Source organism: Protopterus annectens, chromosome 15.part0 (assembly GCF_019279795.1).
Source record: "Protopterus annectens isolate FY-2018-M chromosome 15.part0, PAN1.0, whole genome shotgun sequence".
Classification (NCBI taxonomy): Eukaryota; Metazoa; Chordata; order Ceratodontiformes; family Protopteridae; genus Protopterus; species Protopterus annectens.
Window position 1 is genome coordinate 677,230,551 of NC_056749.1, and position 18,280 is coordinate 677,248,830.

General features: G+C 37.5%; 1 protein-coding gene across 1 annotated transcript in view; it reads right to left on the reverse strand.

The window, feature by feature from the left end:
- Positions 1–9,614: 9,614 nt before the first annotated feature.
- The window catches only part of F9 (coagulation factor IX), a 547,347-nt gene continuing 538,681 nt past the window's right edge, over positions 9,615–18,280 (reverse strand). The window contains exon 8 of the mRNA XM_044057303.1: positions 9,615–10,680. Coding sequence (XP_043913238.1) covers positions 10,130–10,680 — 551 coding nt within the window. The 3' untranslated portion in view covers positions 9,615–10,129. The remainder of the gene's footprint in view (positions 10,681–18,280) is intronic.

Here is an 18,280-nt window from a genome sequence, read left to right on the forward strand (position 1 = left end):
GTAACAGACACTACTAAATGTGGCACCCATAAATGTGGGAGTTGTAAGCAGTGTAGTGCTATGATTAACAACAACACAGTTTACATCCCCTCTAGGAAATTTAAATTTAACTGTAATAAATATTTTAACTGTGGATCTAAGGGAGTGGTATATTTAGGAATATGTATGTATTGTTTCAGTTTCTATGTAGGGAAAACTGAGAGACCTCTTAGGAGAACGGTTTATGAACATCTTTATGACGTTTCTAAAGGCAAGGAGAACAATGCCTTTTATAAGCATTTACAAAGTTGTAACAACATGGCATTGAAGTTTATAGTTCTAGAACAGGTATTACCTGACATTAGGGGAGGTAACTGGGAGGCCAGATTAGAATACCGCGAACTTTATTGGCAGCTAAAATTAGACGTGGGTAGATTTCCTGGTTTAAATGAAAATATTAACATTAGTAGTGTTTTAAAGTTGAGAATGGCCTGATTATAATAAGTAATCAAACACAAGCATTTTTTATGTTGGACGGGAACTTTGATTTTCTATTATTGTTATTAGTTTTTAACATTTTTAATTTTTTATTCTTCACTTTTTTATGACTAGAAGAGTTTGGTTACGAAACACTATGTATTATATACACATTTTTTAGATTGAATATTAAATATTAATATGATCACAAGATCAAGAACAATGTTTACACTTGTGTGGTAGTGGTTTATCACCACTTTTAGGTACAGACAGGGTTTAACACTATTTGCTACTTGTGGTGCTGTATGATTACTGCCTCTTTTATACTTGATAATTAAACTAATAAGAAGTGGTTTACACATGAGCTGAATGAATTAATTCAGTCATGTGACCGGGTGTTTCACTATTTAACACCTGTGAATTGATTGTATTGTATTACTGTACCTTGAAGAAGCTCGGTATTAACTGAGTGAAAGTGCTTGGTTTATTTTATTTTATTTTACTCTGTTCCATCTTAATAAAGACCAGATTTATCAACAATTTTTGTCGTGGAGTGAGTTCCGGGTCCTGTTCCTGCTGGGCAATTTTATTTGGATTCTTGGTTTTGGTTCACTTTTTCTTCTTGGATAAACTTTACTAAGACACAGTGGGAAGATCACACTTTGAAGAAGGCAAGTAAAATGTCACTAGAGCTGTAGGAGGAGAAGAAGAACAAAATGTTCTTCTTACTATTGTTTGTCTTTTCGGCTTTTCCCGGTTAGGGGTCGCCACAGCGGAACTCTGAAACCGCTAATGATTGGCAGTTGATTTTTATGGTCTTGAGTTGCCAGCCCGATGCCCAACCTTCAGCAAAGGCATGGCCATTCACGCATGTCTTTCGGAGGCCACTCGACCGCGGGAAGGACATGCAGACTCCACACAGAAGGCACTCCAGCCGAGAATCGAACAGGAAAACCTCTTGCTGTGAGGTAACAACACTACCACTGTACCACTGTGGATTCCAATGTTCTTACTATACTTTGAGTTAAAAATGATTTATTGTGCAGAGTAAATAAGGACAGAGAGGAAGAAGTAGTACATCAACTTTTAGTGTCAAAGGCTGTATTATTTCTCTCTAAGTCAAGCTATTTTGACAGTCAATGTCTTCAAGAGAAAATTTAGCATGACAGAGATAATACACTTAGGACACATAATAGGACGGGGAACTCTCAGTCTCCATTATGAAAATTAGAAACAGTGAGAAATTGGGCTATTCTGGTCATCAAGAAGCAAGTTCAGTCATTATTAGGATTAGATGGATACTGTACCCCATTTTTCATGTATTAAGTGTCTTCTCATATAATTGTCAATGGGGTAGTTTCCCTTTAAAGTAAAATAGACCAGAGGCAGATAATGTTTTTAAACAATTAAAGAAAATGTTATGTTCACAAACTGTTTTAGCCATACCTCTCAATATCTTAGTGCAAGAAATCGGGACACAGCCTAAAATAATGTGGGAAGGCCTAAAAACACTGACAGATTTTAAATATCGTCCTTAAAACTTAGAAAGTTGCAAGAGCAGCATGATGTGTCTTAGCTTACATTTTCTGAAGGATACGAAGTCTAAATGTTAAATGTATATCATTATTTAGATACTTCAATCTGCAGTGATTTGCTAGAAAACCACAAATTTTATGAGGAATAGATCAAAAATAAGAGGTGGCCCTACAGCACTGCTTTTGGAAGAACTGGAGTTATTTTGGCAGTTAACTTTAAATGCATTTTACAATCCAGGACTAAATGAAGCATGTAACATCTTGTGCCTGTTGAAACTCAAACGTCTAAACAGGTAAAATATTATACGAACATATGCCTTTTAGAACTATCGGTATATGTTAGTTTATTTTTATTCACATAATTGCAGTTTAAACAGCACTAGCAATTGTGGTCGTATATCATAAATTGTTTTATATGTTTTTTACTTTGAAGTGTATGACAGGAGAATTTTTATACACAGTATTTCTTTTATTTTACATAGTAGGTGATTTAATCACAAAGTATCATGAAGTGCACACTCTGCTGGTTGGTTTACCATTGTCATATGGTTTTAAAATATGCTATTTAAATGCGGATGTTTGAATTCAATGTGATCTGAAGAAGTTATTGTATTTACTATAACGAAAAGTGCTTCAATTAAATTGTTTGAATCACTACTGGACTTTCCTTCTTGCTTGTGTTTGGACTGGTGTCTGCTGAGCTATTGAATTTCATTTTTCAGTCAGTTTACATTTTGCTCAGTTTGCTTGTGTTGTTCATTTCATGTTATGGCATCAGGTGGACCTACCAGCCCAAATAGTCCATGTTTGTTCAGTCAATCTCAAGCTGAACTGGTGAGTTTGACGGCTCTCATCAGTGTACTTATACAAAGAGTGGATTCATTAACAACTCGGCTCAAATTTTTAGATGTCCCACAACTTTGGGGGGGTTCCAGTCAAGGAGGGAATGTTGTGTTAGTGCTCAATCCTGCTGCGACTTCATCAGAACCTTCAAATCAACCAGCTTCTAGTGTTTGTGTGGGTAACAGTAGCCTCAACATCAGTACTAACAATTCCATTCTGTTGGATCAACGACCGCACTGCAGCTTCACTAGAGCGTTAGATGTGAGCCTACGAAGGGAAGGCAAATGACAGACAGAGTGCTATGGGGCTTATAGGTGCTCTGGTTTTATCTGAGTGGATTAATGTCAACATGAAGCTTCAAACCGGGTCCACTTCAACTCAGAGACAGCTGGCCGATAACACTTCAAATGCACAAGTCAGTACTACTCTACTAGCAGACAAGCTTAAATTGTTCAATCATAAACTTTTGAAATTAAAAAAGTTACAGTTGGAAGTAGTATATTTTACTGACTGCTTCCAGCAATGGTTAGTCCCTAAAGGGCTACGTTCATTTCATTATCCTACAGGCCTTATTCCTGACTCTGACTTTCATTTTGAGCTTATCAAGTTTTTTGACAAACAAGGGTTTGACTTAATGAACATTATGGTCAAACATTACTTGGCTTTTATTGAGACTTTAACAGCTGAAATTTCAGTGTTGGATAATGAGATTATAAGTGATTGTGAGTTTTCTAGATATAAATTCGATTATGCCAGAATGTTTTCTAGCACTGACCAGCTTATTGAGAGGCTTAAAAGTAATAAAATAAAAAAACTGAAACAGGACAGGTCAGCATATGACCATGGTACAGCTTATCCTCAGCCATGGCCATCACAAGTATGGTCATCAAATGGGCATAGGCCTGATGGCCAGAATGATTCAAACGATGATTATGCTCCTCACGGGTCTAATAACAAAGCTATTGAAAACATTGACATGCCAAGACGAAGCGAATGTATTTGCAATCTAAATAATGATGCTAACATTATATCTAGCAATAACAGTAATAATCAAAATTTTCACAACGGCAACCAAATTGGCAATGTTTCGAAACAGAAAAAGTTCCAGAAATCAAGAAACATACAATGCAACAACAAGCAGCAACATTAACAGATGGAGCCAATGTAACTTTTAATGTTTTGACTAATTCCGCTGATGATTTTCACATCCTTAACTATTCAGGGATTGTGGTTGATCCAGTAGTAGTGGACTTGTCTAAAGGCAATACATTTGTTCCTAGCAGGCATGTCAACGTAGCTAGAGCTATTATGGACCTTAAATGTTTCGTCAGGAAATGTAACTTGACTGCATTACTAGGTAATTCAAAAGAGATAGACAACAAGTTTATTATTCCTAGTGTGTATATTCCTCCACTCCACCCTGTATTGAACATCTTTGAAAATATATGCAAATTAGATTTAAGGCATATATCACAATTCAATGGTAGGTACATTAAGAAAAATGTCACTGATGATGAAATGTCAGCTTTTCATGACTTGAGATCATTGAATGTTAAAGTGATTAAACCAGATAAGGGAGGAGGTTTAGCTATTTTTGACCAGGTTGATTATAACAACAGGATGAAGTCATTGCTAGATAGTGATGCTTATATCAAGGTGTCCCCTCAATGAGCTGAATATAGCTCAAAATCGTATTAAGGGTTGCCTTAATGACTTGTTTATTGAGGCTAAAATTTATATAAATACATACAATTACATAATGGTGTCCTTCCCTAAAATTTCTGTTATGTTTGGTATACCTAAGGTTTATAAAAACATCCAAAATCCACCAATGAGACCTCTCATTGACAGTCGAGGATCAATTACTTACCATAGTGCGAAAGTTGTTGACACTATATTACAGAAATATCTCAAGTCCGAGCCGAAATTATGTAAAGATTCCTGGACTTTCTTTGACAATATGAATGATTTAGAATTCAGTAGTAACAACAACTTTTTAACAATTGATGTTAAGGATCTCTACACTTCTGTCCCACATGAAGAGAGTATTGAATGGGTGAGTTTAATGTTGAAATCTAAGGGGGCACCTGAGCAAAAAATATGATTAGTAGAAGAATTACTTGACATTATTCTCACCAATAACTACTTTATGTTTGACCAGGAAATGTTCTTACAAAAGATGGGTGTTGCTATGGGTTCGCCATGTGGTGCCAGTTTAGCTAATTTGGTTTTGACTTTCTGGGAGAGAGAGAGTTTATTTTCAAAAAACCTTCACACATGGCGAATATAGAATATTACACCTGTTTTTTTGGATGATATATTCATCATTTTTTGTGGGAATTTAAGAGAAGCTAGTACTTTTGTTGACTATTTGAACAGTACAACACAATTCCTTGAGTTCACTTTCAGTTATTGTACTGTTTCAATTGACTATTTGGACATTAAGTTAACAAAGTATGTAGACAACTCTAGGTTGGTCTCTAACATTTTTAGAAAAAAGACCTATTGTAATTCGTTCTTGCACTTCTCTAGTGCTCATCCGTTTTCACAGAAGCGATCTATTGTTAAGGGGCTGCTAATAAGAGCAGCGAGAATAGTATCCCCTGAGCCTGACTTCGTTACTGAATGTACATTTCTCAGTAATATGTTTTTGAAACGAGGTTACCCGATTGAGTTAATCAAAGATTTAGCGGAGGAAGTTCAACACAAAAGAAAAAATAGAGTGATCTCCCCCATTTTACATAAAGAGGGTGGTGTCTTGAACGTTCAGGATGTATCTATCAATACAATGAACACACTGCCTGTACAAAATATTATACTGTCCCAAGCGAGCTCTTCATCTAATTACAGGTCTAGTTTCATCACTACCTTTAACTTAGATAGTTCAGCAGTTTCCCATATTTTATTTAAAAATTGGGAATTAATAGTTAATGACAAATTCTTGTTAGGGAAGTTAGGCCCTTCACCTAAAATAGTGTTTAGAAGAGGATGTAACCTCAAGTACGTGTTAAGTAATAAACACGTTCGAGGTGTAAATAAGAAAGCTGGTATGCTACCTTGTGGTATGTGGAGATTTTGTGGCCTGATTGACTCAGGAAAGACATTTATTATTAATGACAAGAAATATCAACTCAACTTCATGTTGACATGTAATTCTAGGTTCGTAGTGTATATAGCTATGTGTAGATACTGCACAGCATTCTACGTAGGGAAAACCGAACGTAGACTGCGTGACAGAATATATGAGCATGTGTATGCCATTGACAGGAATAAAACAGACAATGCCCTGGCAAGACACTCTCAAATGACTTGAGGGCACACATTTATTTTTAAAGCTATTGATCAAATACAAATGGATGCAAGAGGTGGCCCTACAGCACTGCTTTTGGAAGAACTGGAGTTATTTTGGCAGTTAACTTTAAATGCATTTTACAATCCAGGACTAAATGAAGCATGTAACATCTTGTGCCTGTTGAATCTCAAAAGTCTAAACAGATAAAATATACAAACATATGCCTTTTAGAACTATCGGTATATGTTACTGTATTTTTATTCACATAATTGCAGTTTAAATAGCACTAGCAATTGCGGTAGTATATCATAAATTGTTTTATATGTTTTTTACTTTCAAGTGTATGACAAGAGAATTTTTATACACAGTATTTCTTTTATTTTATATAGTAGGTGATTTAATCACAAAGTATCATCAAGTGCACACTCTGCTGGTTGGTTTACCATTGTCACATGCTTTTAAAATATGCTATTTAAAAGTGGATGTTTGAATTCAATGTGATCTGAAGAAGTTATTGTATTTACTATAACGAAAAGTGCTTCAATTAAATTGTTTGAATCACTACTGGACTTTCCTTCTTGCATGTGTTTGGACTGGTGTCTGCTGAGCTATTGAATTTCATTTTTTCGTCAGTTTACATTTTGCTCAGTAAACATGCTGTTAAGAGAAGAGGCGGCTCGAAGGAGTCTAAGATAGACTAGAGATATTCTGCTGCGAATTCAGCATATTGGAAGCTGTCTGAATTTATGTGGGACTAGAAATCAAATGGGAAGAGAGAGAGAGAGACTGCAGAGTTTATGTGTTATTATTTCCAGTTCTAAGGAAGATTTTTGCACCATTGAACTATGTTTATAGACAAAGTGCCTCTGCTGCTTTATTTAGATTCCTCAATCAATCTGACTGTCTGTCTAGCTATTTACCCACCTATTGCGTTTTCTCTCTCTCTCTCTTTCTATGTTGTTGTTGTTGTTGTGTCTTTCGGCTTTTCCCAGTTAGGGGTCACCACAGCGGAACTCCGGTCCGCTAATGATTGTTAGTTGATTTTTACGTGCTGAGTTACCAGCCCTGACGCACAACCTTCAACGAAGGTACACCCATTCATGCATGTCTCCATGCAGAAGACGCTCTAGCTGAGAATCGAACCGGACAGCATCTTACTGTGAGGCGACAATGCTACCGCAGCACCACCACCGCAGGTTCTCTCTCTCTTTCTATGTATATATATATATATATATATATATATATATATATATATATATATATATATATATATATATGTGTGTGTGTGTGTGTGTGTGTGTGTGTATATATATATATATATATATACATACACTAGTGTTGAATACAGAGATATCAATCAAAGAAATCACAAAGCAGGCTGGTGTTACAAGAAACAAGGATAAAATTTATTCTTAAGCGCTTTCGTCACAGATTACATTTGACTTCTTCAGAGAAAACTTTTTTCTGAAGAAGTCAACTGTAATCTGTGACGAAAGCGCTTAAGAATAAATGTTATCCTTGTTTCTTGTAACACCAATCTGCTTTGTGATTTCTCAGTTTGTGTTACTCAGTTGGGTATTTGGATATCAATCAATGCATACTCTACTGAAAACACATTCTGAACTGACTGAAAAAGAAACTTAACGGTTTCATTTTCACATCAGTCAAAACCCCCTAGCACTAACTTCAGACATAATTTGTCTAAATAATGGTAGGGTTATGGGTAGATTTTTTTCTAAGATAATATGCAGGCTTGGGGTTATGGGCAGGAACAGGGACAAAGCTAGTGTTAGGTTTAGCATGCATTAGTAAAGAAGGCAAAAAAGCAAACAACAAGGCATCATATCCAATGGCTGCCACTGATACCTTGGCACTGGCAGGTAACTCTTAATGCTAAATATAAATTCTGACAATGTATCTTATATTTTAGAAGATGTCCTCACAATTGACTCTAGGCAAGAATGTACTTCTCCCAACAGTGTTTGCAATGCTTTTTCTTTATATAGTTACCTGTTCATTGATTTAATACTGCCTTATTCTTGGCTTTCCCCTTCATTCAATTAACTTTTTAGGAATACCTGGGGACATGTCTCTAGTGGGTCCCCTTTGCAGCACTCAGTCTAGCCATTCTACCCTTGTAGTGCTACTTACTAACTCACATTGGAGTTTTTAAAATACAGATAAGTCTCTAATTATCTGTTGGGAAGCTGATCAGAGGCCAGGCACATCCTGTATTCTTGTTGAGTAGCATATGTGTGTATACCCACACTGATTAGAAAATGTTCCTGCTGATTTTGGACTGACTTCAGTCTTCTCCTGCCCCATCACTGACCACCCCACAGGTGTGAGTACCTTTATAGAGTCATAATAAACCCAAACCATACTTTAACCAGTTATCACCCTTGCACTCCCAACAATCACCACAACGTGAATTAAACAACATGTACATTACTGCTGCAAAACTACTACACTATTGAACACTTTTACTGCAAAAAACTCAATAATAATAAATTTATAGCAATGCCCAATAACAGCACACAAAAAGTAGCCATGCAGTTGCCCCTTCTATTCAATGTGCTACTACTTACTTAGGCAAAGGACTAAAGTTCTCCACTGCCCTTCTACATTTTAGCTACTCCCTAAATAGGCCACACCAGCTCTCCAACTATGTCTTCCAGTGTCAAATTTCTGTTTCAGCTCTTAACCAAACTGCAATATTTTACCACTCACTAATCCAGAATAAAAAAGAAACAAAATCAGCCATATTTACTCAAAATTACTCCAGCTCTTCACACATGCCCTTGTGCACCTTCTGCTATCTGGAGAGATCCAAACCAATCCCGGCTGGCCTACTACAACTCACAATACAACATATCACCACATTTACGCAACTAACAAGGCTTGAAACAGCTCTCATTAATGCGAGAAGCACCTATAATAAAATAACTTAACCCTAAAGTTGAATTCACCATTACAAAGTCCATATCCTAACTATACATATTACAAAAACATGGCTACAACCTGTCATAATAAATTACGAAATTCTCACCCTGCCAGAGACACTTATCCGAAAAGAACGACACATCAACGAAGCCAAAAGAGTTTGTATAATACATCCCAATCACCTAAACCTGAGCCGAATTGCACAAATCATATTAACAAAGAGATAAACCTTTTCCTCAGATGTAACTCACAGACCAATGAATGACTTAGCCACATGTGGATTAGAAATACTTCAACCCTCAATTACAATTAATGGGTTTTGAATGCCCTTGTTTATTCCTTTATGCACCTCCTTCCCCAGTCATGTTATTTCAACAATAGTTGGAGCAACCTCAGACAGGCACTGAAAATGTAAGCAATGAAGGTCATGTGATCTTTCAACCGAATACAGACAGGATAATGGTGTAATTTAATTATATTACATAAACAGATACACGCATGAATCTGTAAATCTTATTTTGATAGAATGACAATACAGACAGGCATGACTATAACATATGTTTTATTTTGATAGAAGTAGATTATTTTGAGGAAGTACTTAAGTATGAATTTATAACCTGCTGTCCACCATTTTTTTCACAAATGTCTGCTTTCACTTTTTGTGGTAGTGAATTTTTCCTTATGATTTAAGCAATATCCTACCTTATTCTATGGTGGTCACTTAGAATTAGGTTTTAAAATAGCCTGAACTGCTGAAAGATGAATAAAAGCTTTACATAGAATGTATTTGTCTTTAGCTACAAAAGTTGTTCACTTGAACTTCATATACTTGAAATATACTGAAAATAAGAATAAATATAAACTGCAATTCTTATCATTAGTATTGTAACCATTGCTTTTTTTCTATTTGTTATCTATGTCCATGTAAAAGTGGTTAGTATGATAAACATGTTTAGTGAAGAAATCTCATATTTATGGTTTCGTTATCATTTTTAGAATAAAGTACAACAAATTACTATTGTACTCAACATGGCTGTGCCACTTTTGTGCACTATTGCAGTTATGGAAGTTTCGCTTCTGATTTTATCCAGTCTGAATATCTTGCAACTTTTGTATACATGCCATACTTCCCTACAAATGCACAGCCCTCGCCCCAGCTCACTATTCCCGTCAGAAACCATGTGTTACCAAAACGTGCAGCAAGAGGTCCTCCGCTATCTCCTTGGCATGAGTCCTTTGTCCCTGATTCATAGCCAGCGCAAAACATTGCCTTCGTCACACGTACCATGTTGGATGCCTTGCACATTGCAGTGTCAACAAAAGGAACTGTTATATACTGAAGTACTTTTGCTGATGCCCCCATATGCACCAATCTGCCCCAGCCACTTACTACCGCTTCCGAGGTTTTCATGAGGACATCTTCTGTATACTTTCCATCAGCAAGGCAGACTGGGATTGCATAGTCATTAAACTCGATTGGATCCAAGAGCTCAATGAGGCCAATGTCATGGTTATACCTATTCTGACTGTAGTTGTATCGCCGATATTCAATTTTTCTAGCTACCCGGTGATACTTTTCTGTTCCCTCACGTACATCGATATTATGTTCACCTGTTGAAATGAAGAAACAATTTTAAACCACATTAAACATGTATCAGTAGCTTGTATATATTGTTTTAAAAGTAAAAGAGCAGATCTGCATCGCAGTGTAAACATTACTACATTCGAGCTGCAAACAGAGTATGTTGAAACTATGTTGTACTTAAAATAATGAATGTTCAATGATTGTTATAAATGCTGGTCCATATGACTCTATGGAAAAGTAGAATAAACAAAAGCCAAGCCAGGATTCCTCAGGATACGAAGTTTTAATAAGTCAACAGGTACTTATTACACAAAGTACAACACTGACTAAACTCTCTCCTACCATGGATTTAGGACACTGTATGAGTCCATAGTATAGCAGTAACAAAGTGATTAAACATAATGCCCATTGTTAACTTGTTACTGCTATAATGATGTGTACTGTATACCTGGAAGTTGAATTGTAGTATCACTACAGAAATGTAACCAAACAACTTGTTCAGAGCCCTGTACATTTTTGCCCACCCATCACCAGCATACTATGTCATGTCATGTATACTCAAATGTGCTACAGTGCTTTCATCTGTTTTTCACAGAAACTCAAAAAGCCAGCGTTTTGACTGAGGCATGGAAACAATCTGAATGTGTGTAGCCAACCTCATTCAGGCAGCATTACAAAGCTTATTAATGACACTTCCTATATGTGGTATACTCATCTTGGCACTGTATTTATTTCTTGTACTATCAGCTTGTACAATCCAATAGGGAAACCGTGACTGCATCATCAGCATTACTCTTTGCAGATTGGCATGCTGCTCATTGGTTTGTGATGGGGTACAGGGGTTCAAGGGTAATGCAGGTGTTGATTCAATGTCAGTGCTCACAGTATTGTTTAGGGATCATACTGCTCCTTCAGTGCTCATGGAGATCAAGGCTAATCCTTCAGGTGTACATAGTCCATCTTTCATAGTGGAGGAACCAAAGATTAATTGGATATGCATGGTTACATCCAGAAGACATGTTATAATTCTTTCATTACTTCTTGCAAATTTAATGCATAACAAAGCTCTGCATAAGTGGCCATATGGAAAGTTGTAATCCTTATCAGTGGATAATGCATATACTGGTTGATTGTGCCTTGCTGGTGGCACATGCCCATCCTGACATTACTCCATCAATGGTATGTTGTTCTCATTATAAGTATTGCTGATTTCAGTGTCTTGTGTCACCCCCTACTGCTGGATATACTCCTCAACGTCACTGCTGTATGACTACTTTGTAAGTGACTCTAGTATTATAGTGCTATATTGTCCTCCTCACTACCACCATACTCACACTTATAGTGTAGCTGTGCAAGTGATATATTGTCTTCATCAATATTGCTGATCACAGACCTGTGGTGTAACACTACATTTCTTGCAAAGCTTGCCATATGCCGTGTCTCAGCTTTGGAACTGACATCGGCGAATTCCTGAGGATGGATTTTGACACCCACACTGGACTGCTGTGTCCAGCAGGTCTACCATTTTGTTTATTTTCTTGGCTGCATGGTGCTAATGATTGTGCTGCCTGGAATACAGACATTGGATCTTATGTGCCCATTCATATTCAGACCATGGATTGTGCTCTTCAGCCTGAGGTGGCTGTAATAAAAGGATAACAGCTGTTTGGTCATCCATGCCGCCAACAGCACAAATGTGTCAGCATTTTCAAACATTGTGACTGTTGGACGAAATGTAAACTAAACTCTGTAACACTACAGCTCCACCTGCATTATGTACAAAGACATCTATACATAATAAGTACCTAAGAAAGCCCTGGCAGAATAATGAGGAACAGACTTATGTGTGCATCCTACCATCCTTCTTAGGCACTTCATCTCCATCACATCTATCTTCCTCAACTGTCTTGCCTTCACTGCCCAGATTTCTATACCATGCAGTAGTACTGGTTGCACCACTGTTTTGTACTCCTTGCTTTACAGTTTCTTTGGTGTTCTTCTGTCACACACTATCCCTGACACTCTGTGTCAGCTGACTGCAACCCCTCTGAGTGTAGCTTTGACCTCTTCATTCGGACTTTCCTTCTCCTCAACCACCTCCCCCACATACTCAAAGCTGTTAACCTGGTCTGCTATTTTTCTCTTCTATCTTAATTTTCAGCTTTTTCTGATTTCCTTTATTTGCTGCCATGATGACTGTCTGTACTCCGTTTCATTCCACTTTCATCTTTACATTCCCGTCCCCTATCATTTGCTAAAGTTCTTGTTCATAGTCTGTTTGTAAGACCACATTTTCTGCATAAAACCACAGCTTTGTTGATCTATCCTCTCTGATCTGTTTACTGATGTAGTTCATCACAAGTGTGCACAACAGTGAGATCAGACCCGTGTCCTTATGCTCACCCATGTTTTCTCCAAGGCAGGAAATGTCCAGTTGGACTCATTCCTCATTGCCAGCTTCTTCTTCATTATCTGTCTCACTGCAAACATTGGGTTTATTACATTCTGATCTGAATTCAAACTACTTATCTCCAATTTTACTTTCTATTCTATGTATTTATCAATCACCCTCACAGGAACTTTTATATAGTGTAACAGGAGTTAGATACCTCTATACTGCCCAGTTGTGAATGTCCCCTTTGCTCTTGGACACTGGTACTGGAATGACCATTGTCCATTCATCTTGGATATGCCTTTCCTTCTGTACTTGCATGAGTACAATTCAACACTCAGGCTTTTTACCATCATGTTGACCTGATCGGGATTGTTACTGCAGTGTGCAAAGTATGGTTAGACTTATGGAAAAGTGATCCGTTTGCAATCTGCATTTAATAAATTTTTTATTCACAATTTATGATCTATATAAACATTTATTTAACTTCTACTAAAAAGCTTCTTTTTACTAAGGATTCCTTCCTACCTGTTTAGTATGCCACAATTAAAACGTGAACATGTTGCATGTATTTTGATACTGTTCCCCAGTGATTAAACTATCATTTTGTTAATGAGAAACTTTGCTACTTTAATATTATGGCATATGATCAGTCCCAGCAGCAGCAGCAGTGCATTTTAAACGTTGACTTGACTGTTAAAGTTCTGTTTAACAGCCTGCTGGATTCATCGGCAATAGATTTCCTCAACAAGATTTTCTTCTTATATAATCAAGTACTTAAATGAGCCAAACCACCTCCTAAATCCATGAAAATATTGACTGGCTGCAAAGCATCACTGAAATACTTACATAAAATTAACACAGTGATAAAAGTGATGGTCACAGCTGTTTTGCAAGTCTCAAACCCAAATCCTTTGGAGAAGTTGAGGTTGAACAGATTCTGAAATTGGTCTGTGTGACATTGTTTCATGTTGACCAAAAAACACCCCAGTATATTTTCAGATCCCACTGAGCTAGTCTTTTTTACTTTTGAGAAAACTTTTAGGACTTATTTGGAAGTAATCCCTTGAGTCGGGGGATAGAAGGTATGTTATGTGAGGAGAAGGTGCGTAATGACAAGGAGAGAAGCTTGAACTAAACTTGTCAGCTGTGATTGTTTTGTCCTTAGAGTTAGCATGGGTAATATTGCTGAGTCAGCACAGCACATTGCTGGGCATGGTTTCTAAGATTCTTAATGTGGTTGAAGAAAGACTAGTGGTAATCCTTGCTAGTGGTAACTAATTTCAGTGCATGCTTAGTCGTGGTGAGTTTTATTTTATTTCTAAGTTCATCATTTAATTCATCAGTTCACTTCTAGAGCATACTGTTTTTCAATTTGTTCCTTAATGTGAGAAGTTTTTTTTTCTTTTGTTTTAAAGTTTTTGATAAGAGGAGTCCCCATAAGGGATTTTCCCCAATATGGCAAACATTACTGTAAGCATAGAATCTTTCATCTAATTTAATGGTGTTGGCTACAGGGTCATCAAGAGAGGTGGTTCATGTACCATATCATGTCATCAGCTAATTACAAACAGTCCATATTACAAAAGTTCCAATACAGACTAGGGTTTGAGAACATGTTAGGTTTAATTTTGATGGTAAAGTAGTCAGACTTCACCAGTGATTGGGTAGCCAAAGGGATAGAACACAGTGATACAATGTTGTTGATGACTAAGTCAAGTAAATATGTCGCCCTGGTAAGGGAAAAATAATTCTTCAACTGATCTTGGCATTGATGGAGTCTGAGAAGTGATGGGCACATTTATTTGCAGAAGAAAATGCCATCTAATTAATAGATGAATATCTGAAATCACAAAGAATGACAGTGTTTAGTTCAATATTAAGGGACTTTTTTATCTGTAGGACTTTTAGAGAATAGGTGTCACATAAAGGGATCTGTAGTTGTCCACTATAGTATATGGAGTCTTGTTTATATTTATTAGGATGTGGAGGAGTTCCAGGTCATTACAGATTCATAGATATTCTAATACTACTGAGTTTCATGACCATTCTGCCTTGCCAGTACCTTCATCCAGGGAGCATTTCCATTCTTAAGAGGGCCATACCGGTCAATCCTGGAGTAAATTTATAGATCCCCATCTAATCTAGTTTATATTTAAAGGAAGATACTGAGTTGCACTGCTGAGCATACAGGAGAAGTTTAGTCCATGTAGTTGAGAGAGGCTGGGTTATAAATATGTCCCTCCACTGTATTTTATGTATATGTTGGTGAAGATGTTAGGTCCCTGGTTCTAGTATTAGTGGAGAAATTGGACTTGCAAAGAATCAGGAGGTTCAGGAGAACTGGGTCTCTAAGTATGTGATTATTAATAGATTATCCTTCATTGTAAGTGTTGATGTGAGGGATTTGTAAAGGAATATGAACACACCACCATCTATGGCTCTCACTTGTGGTTCTTAAAGGGTAGGAAGCATTGAATCATTGTAAGACCTGTTTGTTATTAAGGCATTGCATCCATGTTTTGTTGTTTTCATTATTTTCCAGGGTCAGGAAGGCTTCTTGGGAAGGCAAAGAGTTATAGCATTGAGCAGCATTACATTTAAATTTTGAGGTTTGGTTTGGCTAGGTTGGTAGATGTAATTAACTGACATTGCCTATAAAAGGCACAGTGGGAGTGCTGAAATTTGTTTGCCAATATGCAAAAGCCTTAAGGGGAAAGGTGCAAATCATCTCTTGCAAAGCAGTTCAGATTGTCAGCCTTTTATCTTCAAGCTAACACATTTTGGATACTTTTGGAATAACATCAAGAGGCACAGCCTGCTATTTTAGTCAGTGATATTTGTTCAAAACAAGGCATAGTACTCTGCAATGGTATATTGCTGCTTAAGGCAGGCTGTGCATCAGCCTTGGATCATATATTCTGAGAGCTCTGACATGTCTTCATATATTTCCACAATGTGCACCTCAGCCATTTAAACCAACACGTCCAATGACAGTCTCATACGTGTACCAAGGGGGAAGGAACTTGAGTGCCTTAGTAACCTGTCATATCCTAGCTCCTGTGAGGCAATTCACAGTTATCCTGTCCTTAGCCTAGAGAGTGGGGTAATTGTGTGCCTCACTATGGAATCAACCATGACTAGGCCATTTAAATGTAGAGTTGCTGCCATGAGCAGTTGTAAGGGCTCTTGAGGGGGGGCAGCTGCATCCTCCTTTAGCACGCTTATAGTTGAAGGGTTATGTAGGCTACCAATGATATGGAGCACTACACTGACATTTACCAGATTAGTTTTGAGTTTATTAGGTCAGTAGCCAGAAAAGACTGCATTCCTAAAAAGACACTGTGGGTTTACAGTATGTGAAAGCCATGATGAGTCAGGTTCAGGCCATCCCTGACCTGAGTGGAAGGACTGTCTACCATCTGTGCCCAGGCTTGCAGACACTGGATCTCTTTAGAATGACAGCAGTAACTAAGACAGTTATTAAAGTAAATCATCTTTTGCTTATGTTGTGGCATCATGTTTGGTGTTGGTAGGATACTTATTTCTTTTCAGCCTTATAGACATAGTCAGAGAGTTTCTTCACCATGGAGTAAGGGGAATATGTCAAGAGACTGGTTGTAGATGGGATCACTCATACTACACCAGAAGATATCACCAACCTGCTAGCTGACAGGTCCTTTATATTTCTCTTCACATCAATTAAGAGAGTGCAACATCACTCACATGAAAAATGATCATGCCCTACTCACACTTGGGTTGAAGGAACTTGAGTGCCCTTGTGATATGAGAGAATCTACCTCCTGAGGTGCAAATTACTGTTACCTTTCCTTTGCTCAGCCTTCCAAGTGCTGCATACATATGTCTAACAATGGAGTCACCTATAGCAAATGCATTACTATGGTGAGTGGACTACTACTGTAGGCTGAATGGATAGGCTAAGCCACTATGGTTATCGCTGGTGGTCATGACAGAAACTATACATGGTATGGTATGGGTGTTAGGGTGTTACTGAAATTTGGCTGAGGTGCACATGTCTGCAGTATCACACCTAGGAGGTGTTTGTGATTTTGGAAGCAATTTTTGGAGCACTCCAGCATAAGTCAGTTTTATGTTTGTCTTGTAGTGAATAGGTATGATGTTAACTTGAGTACTCTTAACCAATTTTTATGAGAGGTTCAACTCCAGGTGTAGTAAGTATGTGACCTCTCACATGTGGACCCATTCTGTGTTAATAGCAAACTGATGTTAATAAGCATTTGCCAGTTTATACACAGTCTCAAGATGTCTACTGCTAGCATCTATGCTGGCAACAGACAGGCAGAGACACATTGGGAACCCACAATTAATTCAGAAACACCAGGTGTCATATATTTTGTGGTATTATATAATTTGTTTACCTTGGATCTATGCAGAAGGAAGGGGGCAACTGTATGGATATTTATAAAGAGGCATTTATATACAAGGGGGTCACTGAAACCGATTACACGGCAGTCCAAAGTAATGCTACTCTGCACAATATAGCACAATACAGTATAATATTATACTGTGGTCAATACAGTATAATTATGTCACAGTTTAGTACAGTACAGCTCAATGCAGAAGAGCATTATAAGGATATACTGAATAGCAGCCACATGTACTATAGCACAATAAGCCAAAAGATGTCTGATAAAGGAATAGTATAAAAGTACCTGAGCAGCAGGCAGGAGTACTGCACTGTGGTGATCAGTGCACAGCTAGTTTACAAATGTTTAAAAGAACAGTAGGCAGGAGTATTACATTGTGGCAGAGGCATCACAATGCAGTGACCGAAGCAATAACATTTTATTAATATATAAATAAAGAGCAGGCATGGATGCTCCAGTACAATAATCCAGAAGATGCAGGCACAGCTGTGTCCAGGATTTCACTGGTTGGTTAATACAATAGGCAAAATGTTACAACAGGTATTAGGTACACTAAGTATGGGGGCCACAACAGTGTACTCAAGGCATGGAGGCCACATCAGAATACTTGAGGCATCAGGTCCACAACATAGTACTCGAGATATCAACAGCAGGTTCAGATTTCACAGCAATAAATACAGTGCAGAAACATAGAAGTAATACAGCAAAGCATGTGTTACCAGCACAGCAATACTGTGATATAGCAGGGCAATAAACAGTCAGTCACAACAAGGACTCAGTGTAGTACAGCAGGAAGCAGTCAACCACAAGTGAGAAAAAAACGAC